The sequence below is a fragment of the Rhinatrema bivittatum genome, chromosome 7 (genome assembly GCF_901001135.1).
Source record: "Rhinatrema bivittatum chromosome 7, aRhiBiv1.1, whole genome shotgun sequence".
NCBI lineage: Eukaryota > Metazoa > Chordata > Amphibia > Gymnophiona > Rhinatrematidae > Rhinatrema > Rhinatrema bivittatum.
The window spans coordinates 105,878,383-105,891,569 of NC_042621.1; the positions used below are offsets into that span (position 1 = coordinate 105,878,383).

At 42.9% G+C, this 13,187-nt stretch overlaps 1 protein-coding gene across 4 annotated transcripts in view; it reads left to right on the top strand.

The window, feature by feature from the left end:
- Window positions 1-13,187, top strand: part of WDR59 (WD repeat domain 59) — a 283,191-nt gene that overhangs the window by 148,046 nt on the left and 121,958 nt on the right. For all 4 annotated transcript variants that reach the window (XM_029608874.1, XM_029608875.1, XM_029608876.1 and 1 more), the window contains one exon: window positions 6,689-6,758. In XM_029608874.1, coding sequence (XP_029464734.1) covers window positions 6,689-6,758 — 70 coding nt within the window. The remainder of the gene's footprint in view (window positions 1-6,688; window positions 6,759-13,187) is intronic.

Below are 13,187 nucleotides of genomic sequence, written 5' to 3' on the forward strand. Positions count from 1 at the left end.
AGAAATGTGTTGATAAGTTTTAAGTGATGTTTGCAGTATAGTTTACTTATATTGAATTGTAAATGTTACTTGCCAATTACAGTTATACACTAGTGTTTTGTTGTACCGTTATGCATAAAGGGGTAGATTTTAAAAGAAGCGCGATCAGCCTACTTTTGCTTGCGCATCAGACTCAAGCAAAAGTACGCTGGATTTTAGTAGATACGCGCGGAGCCGCGCGTATCCACTAAAATCCTGGATCGGTGCGCGCAAGGCTATCGATTTTGTATAGCCTGCGCGCGCCGAGCCGCGCTGCCTCCCCCCGTTCCCTCCAAGGCCGCTCCGAAATCGGAGCGGCCTCGGAGGGAACTTTCCTTTGCCCTCCCCTCACCTTACCCTCCCTTCCCTACCTAACCCACCCACCCGGCCCTGTCTACAACCCCCCCCTTACCTTTGTCGGGGGATTTACGCCTCCCGGAGGGAGACGTAAATCCCCGCGCGCCAGCGGGCCTCCTGCGCGCCGGGCCGCAACCTGGGGGCGGGTACGGAGGGCGCGGCCACGCCCCCGGACCGCCCCGGGCCGTAGCCCACGCCCCCGTACCCCGCCCCCAAAACGCTGCCGACACGCCCCCGAAACGCCGCGACGGACCGGGGCCCGCCCCCGACACGCCCCTGACACGCCCCCCTTGGAGAACCCCGGGACTTACGCGAGTCCCGGGGCTCTGCGCGCGCCGGGAGGCCTATGTTAAATAGGCTTCCCGGCGCGCAGGGCCCTGCTCGCGTAAATCCGCCTGGTTTTGGGCGGATTTACGCGAGCAGGGCTCTGAAAATCCGCCCCAAAGAGTTAAAAAAAAAAAAAAAAAAAAAAGGAAGCAGTATTCACAGTCCAGAGTGAATTGCGCTTCCTCAGCTGACCTATGCAGAGGAAGTCCTTGTCTTATTTAATATATATATATATATATGTCATCACTAGGTTCAGTCCTTAGAGAATTGGTAGTGATATTTTTGTTTATGAAATTGATATTCATTTATTCATCCCTTGTGACCAATCTGGAGTTTTCACAGTACCTTTTTTGAGACATGCTTATCTGCAATAAAGGGATTGTTGACGACGAATGGGCTTTTGTTGAATAGTCATAAAACCAGGCTATAATGGCCAGGAAAAAAAAGCCCAAGTGGTTTATTAACTTCATTGACCTTTAAGGAGGATTGCTTTGCCAATCCTATTTTGAAGTTCGGAATCTTGGGGTTTTTCTGGATTCCAAACTAACAGTGAAACCACAAATCGGACACCAGGTGAAAGTAACATTTTATAAGTTAAAATTGCTGAAACCTTTAAAATACTTACTAACAACTACCTTATTCAGAACTGTTCTTCAGGCCTCTTCAGGCCCTAGTTTGAGGGCATTTATAATATTGCAATAGCCTGCAAATTAGTCTGCCAAGTAACTTGTTGCATGTTTTGCAATTAGCCGAGAATACAGCTGCTTGGCTTCTGTTAGGTCCCCGTATGCATGATCACATTACTCCTGTGTTACAGGAGCTACACTGGCTGCCTGTAAAATATCTTGCCAGGTTAATTTGCTAGTAACAACTCATAAGTTATATTCAGAAGCGGCTTGCTCAAGCATAAATTGATTGTGGTACGAGCCTGCTCGCTCATTGAGATCTGGGAGGAATTACTGGTGGTTCCCCTAGATTGAGATTACAAGCAATAAGATACTAGAGACAGAGCCTTCTCATGTCCTACCATTAGAATTTGGAGAAGAGACAAAGGTGAAGATTTTGTTCGAAAAAAAAATGTAAAGCTTTGCTTTTCAATGCTGCTTTTAAGTGAGAGTTTTTAATGGAGATATTCAATATTGATCTGCTTATGTATGTTTGTGTTTTATGATGATTTATGTATCCATTTTTATTATGGATATTTTAATTTTTATCCACACTAGATTAAGGCTGGAGGTTGTGAAATATATACCTAATGGCTGGATTTAGAGTCCATGATTGCAGGGTTCCCTGCATTTTTAGCATTAAATCCTAGCTGCCATACCCTAGATTATTCCTTGAGCTTTGTTATATCCCTCCTCATGTTTTCCACACCTTCCTGGCTCTGAACCCTGTTGCAAATTTTGGCATCAACACAAAAAAAAACCAAAACCCTTTCCTGACACCTTTTCATAATGTTGCTGATGAAAATGTTGAAAAGAACGGGTCCAAGGACTGATCCCTGAGGCACACCACTAGTAACTTCTTCTCCTCTGATTGAACTCCATTTATCATTGTGGATTAACCAAAATAAACACTTCATACCGGCAGCTTGAAGAAAGATCTTTTATTTTAGACAACGTATTGGAATATTTCGGGAGTGTGTGAGATTACCAGCAAGACAATTCCAAAGCAGTCTCAGAGAGCATTGTTTACACACCCAAATAAATAGACTACCACCTTCAATTTACACACCAATAAGTTAATTTGTTTGCATAACATTTTCCTAATTGGTTAAAATCATAATTTCATCTCATATATGTTAATAGGTTGGGATTCTTGTAAGTCATGTGATTTCTTGAGCCCAGAAGGCAGGAACAAAATGTAATGCTGAACTGGTCATTCTTTTTAACCTTTGCTGAAATGCTAGAATGTAGGCTAATCTTGAATAATTCTACAAGTCTAATCAAGCTTATGGTGGCATTCACACGGGCCGATGCAGTAAAGTGTGCTCAGGCTGAGTGCACTGTTAGCCCCCGTTTGGCCGTGCGTTTTCGACGCACTATTGTTACCCCTTATACAGTAAGGGATAATAGCGCATGGAAAACACATGGCCAACCCCTCTGAAGCTAATAGCGCCCACAACATGCAAATGCATGTTGATGGGCATATTAGTCATTCCCGCGGAATACAGAAAGTAAAATGTGCAGCGAAGCCGCACATTTTACTTTCAGGAATTAATGCCTGCCAAAGGCAGGAGTTAATTTCGGCCGGCACTGGGAAAGTGTACAGAAAAGCAGAAAAAACTGCTTTTCTGTACACCCTCCGACTTAATATCATAGCGATATTAAGTTGGAGGCCCCAAAAATAAAAAAAAATAAAAATCTGCCTGCAGGCTCGCGGGTTGGAAGACGGACGCTCAATTTTGCCGGTGTCCATTTTCCGAACCCGTGGCTATCAGCGGGTTCGAGAACCAACGCCGGTAAAATTGAGCGTCGGCTGTCAAAACCGCTGACAGCCGCCGCTTCTGTCAAAAAGGAGGCGCTAGGGACCGCGCTAGTGACTCTAGCTCTAATTTGCATACGGGTCAATACTGAATCGCGTGCCCAGGACACTGGCCTGTGTGCGCGTCGGGAGAGCGGGCGCTCGCTGGCTCTCCCACGACTTTTACTGTATCGGCCCAACAGTGCAGTAATAATAGCTTCCTAGGAAAACCTTTTCAAAGCACCCTAACACTATTCTTTGTTGCTTCCCACCCAGCTAGTTTCTAACCTAGTCAGTCACTCTGGGTTCCATACCAAGAGCTCTGTTTATTTATGTTGCTTATGTAGAACCATGTCAAAGATCTTACTAAAATTCTAATATATTACATCTAGCGCTCTCCCTTAATCCAACTCTCTGGTCACCCAATCAAAGAAATTTATCAGATTTGTCTGACAAGATCTACCTCTTGTAAAACCATGCTCCTCAGATCTTGCAATCCATTAGATTACAGAAACTGTACTATCCACTGTTTAGCAGTGATTCCATTAATTTGCTCACCACAGACTTTCTCGCCTGAAGTTCCCAACCTCTTCCTTCTGCTTGTATGAATAAGAAGCACATCCGCCCATCTTCAGGTCTTTGGAACTACTCTTGACTCTAAAGAAGCATTGAAAAGGTCAGCCAGTGGAGCTGCTAGAACTTTTTCTAAGTTCCCTTAGTACCCTCAGAGATATCCAATCCAGCCCCATCACCTTATCTATTTTAAGTTTAGTTAACTCCTTACAAACACCCTTTTCTAAAATCGATTGAGGTTTACCTCACTTTCAGTTTTATTTGTATTTGTTTTATTGTTGTAGGGAATATAACAATAAAAGACGCCACTTGTAACTTTGTATATAAAAATTTAGATTTATTCTGATTATGAAAATTTAGAAAAATTATCATTCATTTGGACATCAGATAATATATTAAACTTGATAATGACAACAAGTAAGCAAACCTTAAATTATTATTTACAGTTTACATAATGCATACTGTATAAGTAGCTTCTCTCATAATATTGTCTAAGGATCGTTAAGGGTAAAATAGTAGTAATATGGTGAAATTCTAAATTCCTGTCTTTCATCTCTGCATTGACACTTACTCCAAATCATCCTGATGGGCTAAATGAGGGTAAGTGGTGGAACAGGATGTGGAGATGTCTTCTTCCTTCGATCTTCTCTGTTTCTGGTGATGCAAAATTAACAGCACCTTGTATTAAGTTCTCAATACCTTGTAAATTCAGTTGAGAACAAGTGTGTCTCTCTTATGGATTGTATGTTCCAATTCTTTCTCTCATAAAACAATTTCATGTACAGCATCCTGTATGAATAGCCAAGCTTTATGACTCTACTAGCCATAAGCAGTCATGGCTATAGGCATAGCTATTTTGTAGCACATAGCAACAGATGTCCATCTGCAGTATTTGTAAACAGTCAATGACTGCATCTTTGTCTGATTGAAAACAGCATATTGCATGCTATTTCAGATCCTCAGCAGTTCTTGTCAATCTCAGCATACCATTGTCCATTGTAATGTATTATGTGTGTGTCAATGCAACAAACAAACAGAAGAATCAATAACTCTTCATTACATGGTCCTGCTCCATGCCCTTCCTCAATGAACACCAAACAGAAATATTTAAGCAATGTCGCTTTTTCCTCATCAGCCTTTATATATTCTTCCTGTCATCTCTTGCATCTCACAATACCATTTGTGCACTTCTATCACTATTTAAAAAAAAGTCTTGTCCTCCCCATTTTACTGTATTTGCTATTTTTTCTTCCATTTGAATTTTGCATTCCTGACTATTTTCCCAGCTTCTCTTAGCTTTTCCAGGATTTGACCCTTTTGTCTTCTTTCTGTGATGTCTTATAGTTTATGACCTACCTTTTCAGCTAGTTCTTTAGAAAACAATAGCAGCCTCTTTTTCTTCTTTTTTTTAATTTACTTTCCTAACAAAAAGATTACTTACCCTTTAACATCACCTTTTATTTTTGCTCACTGCTCTGCTACATCTAGATTTTCCCCTCCAGTTAATGACCCCTTGAAGTAGTTAGTTTTCCTGACCCTCACCTTTGAATGAACCTTCATCTCCTATGAATTAATACTGAACCACACCATCCTATAGTCACTGGATCCCAGATACTTGTCCACTACCACATCAGAGATACTGGCCCCATATGGTGAGCATCAGGTCCAGTATCGTCCTCTGCCATGTGGGTTCCGTTACCAATTGACAGAACAGTTCTCTATGCAGAGAATCCAGGATCTCCCTGCTTCTAGAAGACACTGCAGCTGGGATGTCCCAGTCAACATCCAGCAGCTTGAAATTCCCTAGCAATAGCAATTTTGTGAATATCCTCTGTTAAATCTCTGTTTCTTTTGTCTGTGATAGAGGTCTGTATATTACACCAACATAAATAGATGTTCCATTCCCTTTTTCCAGATTAACCCACAGTTCCTCCATACTTCATAAGCCCTGCAATTCTGTTGCTTTTATATTATTTTTATATATACTACCACACCTCCTTTCTTCCTTCCTACCCGGTCCTTCCTCAAGGGTGGGTGGGTGAGAGCATCAGAAGAGAGTTGGAGGGTAGGTTTATGCATTGGAAAGAGGTTGGAGGATGGACAAATACGGATGAGCAGGGTCCATTAAAAGAGGGTGTGAGTGAATGTGTCGGGAGAAAATTTGTAAAAGTGGCCACCAGCATGAGTTAGCCAAACTCTGAGGCCACTCAAACATTTGATATAAGACTCCTTGACCTAGGCCTTGATGAAAAGATGCAGAAACACATACCTCCTTTTTCTGAAAGACTGACAGCAGCTGTGACATTGTGCATTTTGTTTAGGGATGTATTGATAAATGTTTCTGAATCTGTGGGGCATATTGGCGTTGTACTAATACCTGGGAACTCTACGGATTTCCCCCAGATACTTGGGGAATTTGCATCAATTGCAAAACTAAAAAGCTCTGAGCCTCTCTGTTTACTGCTCCAGCCATTCCCCTTCCTCAGAAAGCCTGCAAGCAACAGGAGGGAGGGGTAAGGTAAGAGCATATGCACTGCAGGCCTCCTTGTGTGCAGAAACTGAAGAGGGGCTGCAACAGACACAGTTTAGTCTGCAACTGTTGTTCCACAACACAGGACTTGAGAAGGGGTGCACAAGTCAGGGAGCTGCAGCTTACAGGGGGGTGGGAGCAAAGAGTGAGAGAGGAAGGAAGGGGAAAAATGCTGGGATCATCCTTGTAGGGGGGAAAAGAGTGGTGGTGGTAAAGAAAGAGGGTATGAATTAGCAGGGAGGGTGAAGAACAGAGAAAGTTGATATACATGTTTCCTCTTCCTCTCCCTCTCCCTGCTAATTAACAGCAACCTCAGGGTGACCACAACTCAAAAGTTCCCAGGTATGTTAATAGAGTTTTTATGGGAGATGACCCTATTAATCATGTGCATGTGTTTTACTTGGCCTCATGTCTTTTCAGGTTACCTGGTGTACTTCACACGGCCCATGACAATGCATCGTGCGATCTCTCCCACAGAACCTACTCCCAGGTGAGCTTGTGAACCCAGATCAGAACCAGGCCAACAAGGTCATTCTGTCACTGTAGACCAGTACCAGAACAAAGACTAGGAAGGAATCTGGCATGAAAGGAAGCAGCACTCTTTGGGTATTTTAGCCAAAAATTCACTGCCTTGAGGTTACAATATTTCTGTGGAACCTACAGCGATCTTTGTAGAGAATCTTTTCACTCTAGAAGAAACAAATCAAGGGAGACACCTAAAGTTAAGGGAAAAATTTTTTCTCTTAAACTCCCCAGCAGTCAGAATCATGGAGTTCTGTGTTTTTGTAATAGACCAGTAGCAAAAGGGGAAGTTGAAATTGTATGACTTCACTGGAAAAAGACAGCAGGAGACAACCCCTAGTCATCTGCTGACAGTAAAATCTTACAGTAGCAGCTTTGGCAATGTTATTCATTGTAGTGAACAATAAAGTTTATTGGAAACAAAAGTTTGTTTTGTCTGCTGTAGAAATATAGCCAGCTTAGCAGTGCTAGGTTGCTGGGATCAGAACAGTAACAACTCTCTTCACTGGTGTGGTCCTGCCTAGTGAGGCTGTGTGGAGTTCTGCCTTCCCCTCAGTGTCTGTTTTGGCAGGAAAACCATATATTGGGGACCTGCAGTAGGCTCCATTGTATCCTATTGAAGGGTCTGCTGAGTTTGTAAAATTGTTTCTTCTATTTTGCTGATATCTATTGTTCCCAGGGCCATGCCCAACCAGAAGCAGGTCCTGGGAGTGGATGGTGCCCCTTATCTTTATCAAGGTCTTGACTTCTGTGGGAAGATGGGGTCTGGATTATACTCTTAATGGGTTGAGCCATTAGGACTAGACTCCACAGCCACTATTTAATTTTGTTTTTTTAAACGAGAAAAAAGAACATGAAAATTGTCTTATGCAGTGCAGTGTCTCTTCAACCCATATTTTCTGGTTGAACTCCTGGAGTAGGTCACTGCACTGCCCAGGTCTCACTCCTTTGTTCTGAAAAAAAATCAGGGTTTCTCCTATTTAGTACCATCCTTGGAACCTAATCAGTTGAGGTGGGCAGGAAAAGGCAAAGCACAAGGAAAAATCTGTATATGCTGTGGAACTATGTTGAAAATGGCTGCAGGTATTGAACTTTGCTAACCGTGCGAGGATGGGCTACTAGAATGTAGCAGAAAACGCTGCACAGGCATCTGATCTAGAGACAAGAGGTTCTGGTGTTGACATGCCAGGACTTTCAGGGGGGTCCTGTGGCATTGTCCCTACACCAAGATGTAGTCGACTGGTTAAATGCCTCTGTGCATCAAGATCCCTCCTTCAAAAGTTCCTTCAAAGAGCAGGAAAACAAATGTCCCAAGAAAAAGCAAGTGTCCAGTGGCTCCTCTCATGTTTCTGAGATGGCAAGTGCTGGGAATACCTCTCACGTGTCAGTTTGCTTTTGAGTTCTCCAGAATCTTCAGAGAGAGAGAGCAGGAGCATGTGGTCAGTGAAAGAGATTGCTTGATAGAATGCACAATGAATTCTTTGAGAATTTTAACATGTCTCTTAGTTTGTAAATGATGGAGCTGAAGACAGAAAACCTCTCAGAGTCCAAAGGGCTGATCTAACCATTGAGGGTGTAACCTAACGTGTCTCTCCATGTGCTCTTCAGGGTAGGTACTTGACTTATCTCTCCCAGAGATGAGGTGTGACTCACAAGCACAGTTTTTGTTTTCATTTAAAATCTTATTTATATATCACAAACCCTTTCCACTGGTCTTTGGATATCAAGGCATTCTAAGCATGCATACGAGAGTTAATAAATGCTCACACATGTTGCTGTATCTGTTGAGGAATGGCTAACATAAAAGCAGACTCGTTAAACAGAATCAGAAAAATAGTAAATGCTGACAGATAAAGACCAGATTGCCCCATCCAGTCTATTCAATTGAGATTCTTCTACTTCAGATCGAGATAGAGATTCCCTTATGCAACCCAGCACCAGGCTTGTCTTATACCTGATTTCTCAGCCCTTTCTTATCACTGCCATCTAGTAGTGTTGTTGCTGTGTTAGTCCACTCGAATGGACCAAAATAGATTAATAAACAAAATCAAAATATTATATAAGATGTTATTCCTTATCGTCCTGCTGTACCAGTCCAAATGCATGGATTTGCGTCCCTGCAGGTAGATGGAGTCAGAGGACACGCCTTTCTCTGTGACATCATCACTGGTTGTTACCATGGCGCAGCTCCAGCAAAAGCTGGTATTCTGTCTCCAGCAGATTGCAGCACATATTCTTTTGCTGCCGCAGGGTATTGTCTACAAGGGTTGGATTTATTCTCTTCCTGGCTTTTTTTGCTGCTCTGTGGGCTAGGCTGCTGGCTTTTGATACCATTTCAGCAAGCCCTTACAGGGGGAGGTTCAGTAGAGTTGAGAGGGTGTTATCTTTTTATACCTTTAAAGGATCCTCTGTGAAAAAACATCCCGCCCCGCCCCCCCCCCTCCACTATCTCTGATTTTTTTCTTTCTCTTAAACTTATTTTTTTCAAAACTTTAACAGTGATTAGTGTAGTTTTCATTGGTGACTGCTGACAACCCACTGGAAAGGGGTAAGATTTTCTCTGGGGGAGGGGGCACTTTAGAGCTGTTTGAGATTCTCTCCAGCCTTTGTTATTTTGTGCCATATTTCAAATAACTGTGGTGAATGACCAGTGTACATGGTCTACGCTGTGCAGTGCTGCTGGCATCTCCTGTTCAGGTTGAGAAGGCTAAATCTTCTTCCATGGGGATAACTCAGAGCCCACCACTTCCCCTCCCCTCGCTCCATTTTAGTCAGTACTGACAGTCCTCTGAGCAGTGGGATAACTTTTCTGAATTTACCTCGGCTCAGGTGGCCACTTCATCGGGAACAGCCACCATTTTGAGATCCGGTATTTATTGTCTGCTACAGTCTTCTCCCACTCTGTACACTGAGGAACCTCTCTTTCTGACCCATGTGAGTGAAATAATGTGGATCTCACCTGCGGGCATTGCCTTTTGTAGTTTGGGTGATTTTTTTTTTTTTCCCAGAGCAAGGCAGAAAATGAACCAACAAAATATGTCAAGTAGAAAAGGTGTGCAGCCAAAGAATGCTAATATCCAAAACAGTTTAAAAGATATTCAACAACAGGCTTTAATTTGTAAGCATCCATACTGCTGTAAATAGGATGAAGCAAACGTTCGGTCCCCCGACACGGAACTGTTTCGCTTATCACTGTAACAGGAAGGACTTGCATCCAAAATCAGCTAAAACTCAGTTCAATAGAGTGGCAAAGTTCCTCCCTAAAGCAGTGATAAGCGAAACACTGTTCCTTATTGGGTGACCGAACATTTATCTAATCACAGCAGTATGGATGCTTACAAGTTAAAGCCTTTTGATGAATATCTTTGAAACTGTTTCAGGTATTAGCATTCTTTGGCTGCACACCTTTTCTACTTGTTGACATTTTTTTTCCTCAAAATGTTTTCAGTATACTATACAGAGGCCTCATGAAGTGTGTGTGTGTGTGAGGGGGGTTCTTTTCTCCCTGTGAGTCAGTGGTCAGTCCCAGATGTTTCAGCTCTTACACCTGTGACAGCAAGTGGTCCAGGTTTTCTTCAAATATTTTTAATTAAGGGGGCTGTCATGTTGCAGTTTCTCCTGTTAGAAGGCAGTAGGGAAATGAATACTTGAGATTATCTAGAGAATAGTGAATTATCTTTGGAGGGTGCAATTAGTCATGTGCACGAAATGTATCCATTTGGTGGGAGAAATATTCAGATCTTGGCTTTTGTCTGCCTAATGCCATAAATTGGCTCTGCAAAACCTTTGAATATTGACCTGATAAGGTGATACATTTTTATTGGACTAAGTCAATACATTTCTTGACTAGAAGAATTATGTTCTAATCCGAGCAAGAGAGTGTTAGCTCCAGAAAGCTAGTTAAAAAATGTAAAAATATATCACCTTATATATATACTTTTTGTTTTTGTTTTTTTTGGGTTTGTTCTTTATCTCAGCACCACCTTTTTCAAAGCTCAGTGCAGCTGTGGGTACCGCTCACTGTAAGGTTTGTGACTGGAAACTTGTTGCAATCATATTACTGATGTTTTTGGGCATACAAGATCCCATACTTAATCCAACCCCCCATGTCCTATCACCATGCTTTGTAGACTGAAAGAATGGGAGCTGAATAAAGATATGTTCTCAGAGGGGCACTTCTGTTATGGCTCTGATGATGACTTCTCAGAACCCAAAGCTCCAGAGGTTCTTTAGCCATTACAGGGAAGAATGAATGATTGCCACAGATGCACTGGCCCAGGTTTGGAAGAAGTCACTTGTGGATATTTTTCCTTCAAGGGTTATGCTACCACATGTTCTTGCAGGTGCCATTTTAATAGCAGAGCCCGCTATGGTCCAGATGTTTGTGACTTAGACGAGAAATGTTGGACTTGAATGTAAAGGCAGCTCTTGAAATGCTAGATACAGTGGATATAATAATTCCGGGACCTATAAATCTTTCAAAACCCACAGTATATGAAATTGACAGTTTAGGAATGAAGGAGATTTAGCAAAACAGTAATTACAGCTGTTAATATAGTCATTTTTTTTCTATCTGCTGAAACTTCTTTCCCATTAAAAATGTCATCTTTTCTATTGATTTTAAGTTAAACAGCAGGCGGTAGCAAAACAGTACAATGTTCTGCACAGTACTAGTAGCTGGAGCCAACAGGGTTCATCCCTGAGGCAGGATAAGCTGCTGACATAACACTGTGAGAGGAGGCAGAGTGGCAGAGTTACCATTTCAGATGGGAGTTACAGCTGTGTGCTGACAGGAAAATATTACACTGGACCTTCAAAAAGGCACAATGTTTAACTCTTTAGACAATTTAAGTGTAATTGTTAGTGTTACTGTGACAATCTCTTGTCTTTTTCACTTGTTGTATTTTTAATCTGCCTTTTTTTTTTTTTTTTAATCAGAATAGTATTTTTATTGGTAACGTCAAGCAAGAAGCAACCAAATTGCTCACAAACCATCCTGAACAATAATGACAGTAAACAAAGAAATTCAATGAACATTAGAGCAAGGAAAACCTCTGGTGTGCCACCACCTGACCCACCTTTTCCGCAATTTCCCCCCATAAACCCAAAGACCCATCCTCCCTACCACCCCTACCCCCCCAACCAACATCCACTCCACAAGCATCCACACACACACACACCCCTATGAACCCCCCCCCCCCCCTTGAACTGCCCAGTCAGACGTGTACCCATTCGCCCGTAAGTCATCCTGCATAGTTTTAGGCATTATCAACACAAAGGCTGCCCAGCAAGCACAATAAACCTTATCCGGGCTGCGACGGCCCAACAAAAAGTCCATTCGTTCCAGTTGTACCATTTCAGCCATGCGCCGGACCCAAGCTGTATACGTGGGTGCGCTGTCCGGAACCAGCCAATCGCTCAAGATAGTTCAGCACGCCTGCATGACTGCCACTCTCTCAAATTTCAGTTTGGAGCATCTGTCCAGTAAGGAGTGCGGCAGGGAGCTTGTCACAAGCACCCTCCCTGTAAAGCCAACTACCACGCCAAGGCATGTGTTCAATGCGTGCTCTATGGCTGTCCAGAAAATCCGAAGCGTTGAGCAAACAAATAGTCTATGGGCCAAGGTCCCAGGTTGCAGGCCACATTTAATACACAACGTAGTGGGAGCCAGGCGCATCTGAAATCTCCGAACATCATCACAATAAAGCCAGTGCAAAATTTTAAATTGTATTTCCCGAAGACGAATATCGGGAAGAATCTTCTGTAAGCGTGCAAAGGCATTTAGGATTTGGGCAGCAGTGACCAAAGAATTGAGAGCCTCAGTCCAACGGCCCGCCAAGTGAGCCACCCGGTCCATGGTACGAAGTTTCTGTCCCTTGATTTTCCATGCGGTAATGGTATTAGTAAGGTAAGCAGTATCAAAGGTACTATTAGCGAATTTGAGTTCTGCTACAATGTCTTCTTCAGTCCATACACAGGAGCGAATATAGTGGCGGGCTTGAAGAAAAGCATAAAATTGTTTGGCTGGAACATGGTACGTACGCTGTAGGGCTGCAAAATCCAGTAGATGACCCGTCTCCTCATTGAACATATGATACAAAAACAGTAACCCCTGAGATGCCCAAGACTTAAATATGGCCCCACCTTCCCGCCCCGGCAGAAATTCCAGATTGTGGACCAGAGGAAGCAGGAGAGACCGGATCCCCGATCGTGCATTCAACCGTCTCCACCACTTCCAGGCCTGGATACAGGGAGAAAGCAAAACTGCAGGATACGGGGTAGTATAGCGTACCGTGGCTCGAGATTGAATAATGCTCACGGGAGAAATAGGGGCTGACATACACATAAGCATCCCCGCCGCACATAATTTATATTTACCTGTGAGCCATTCCCCCAC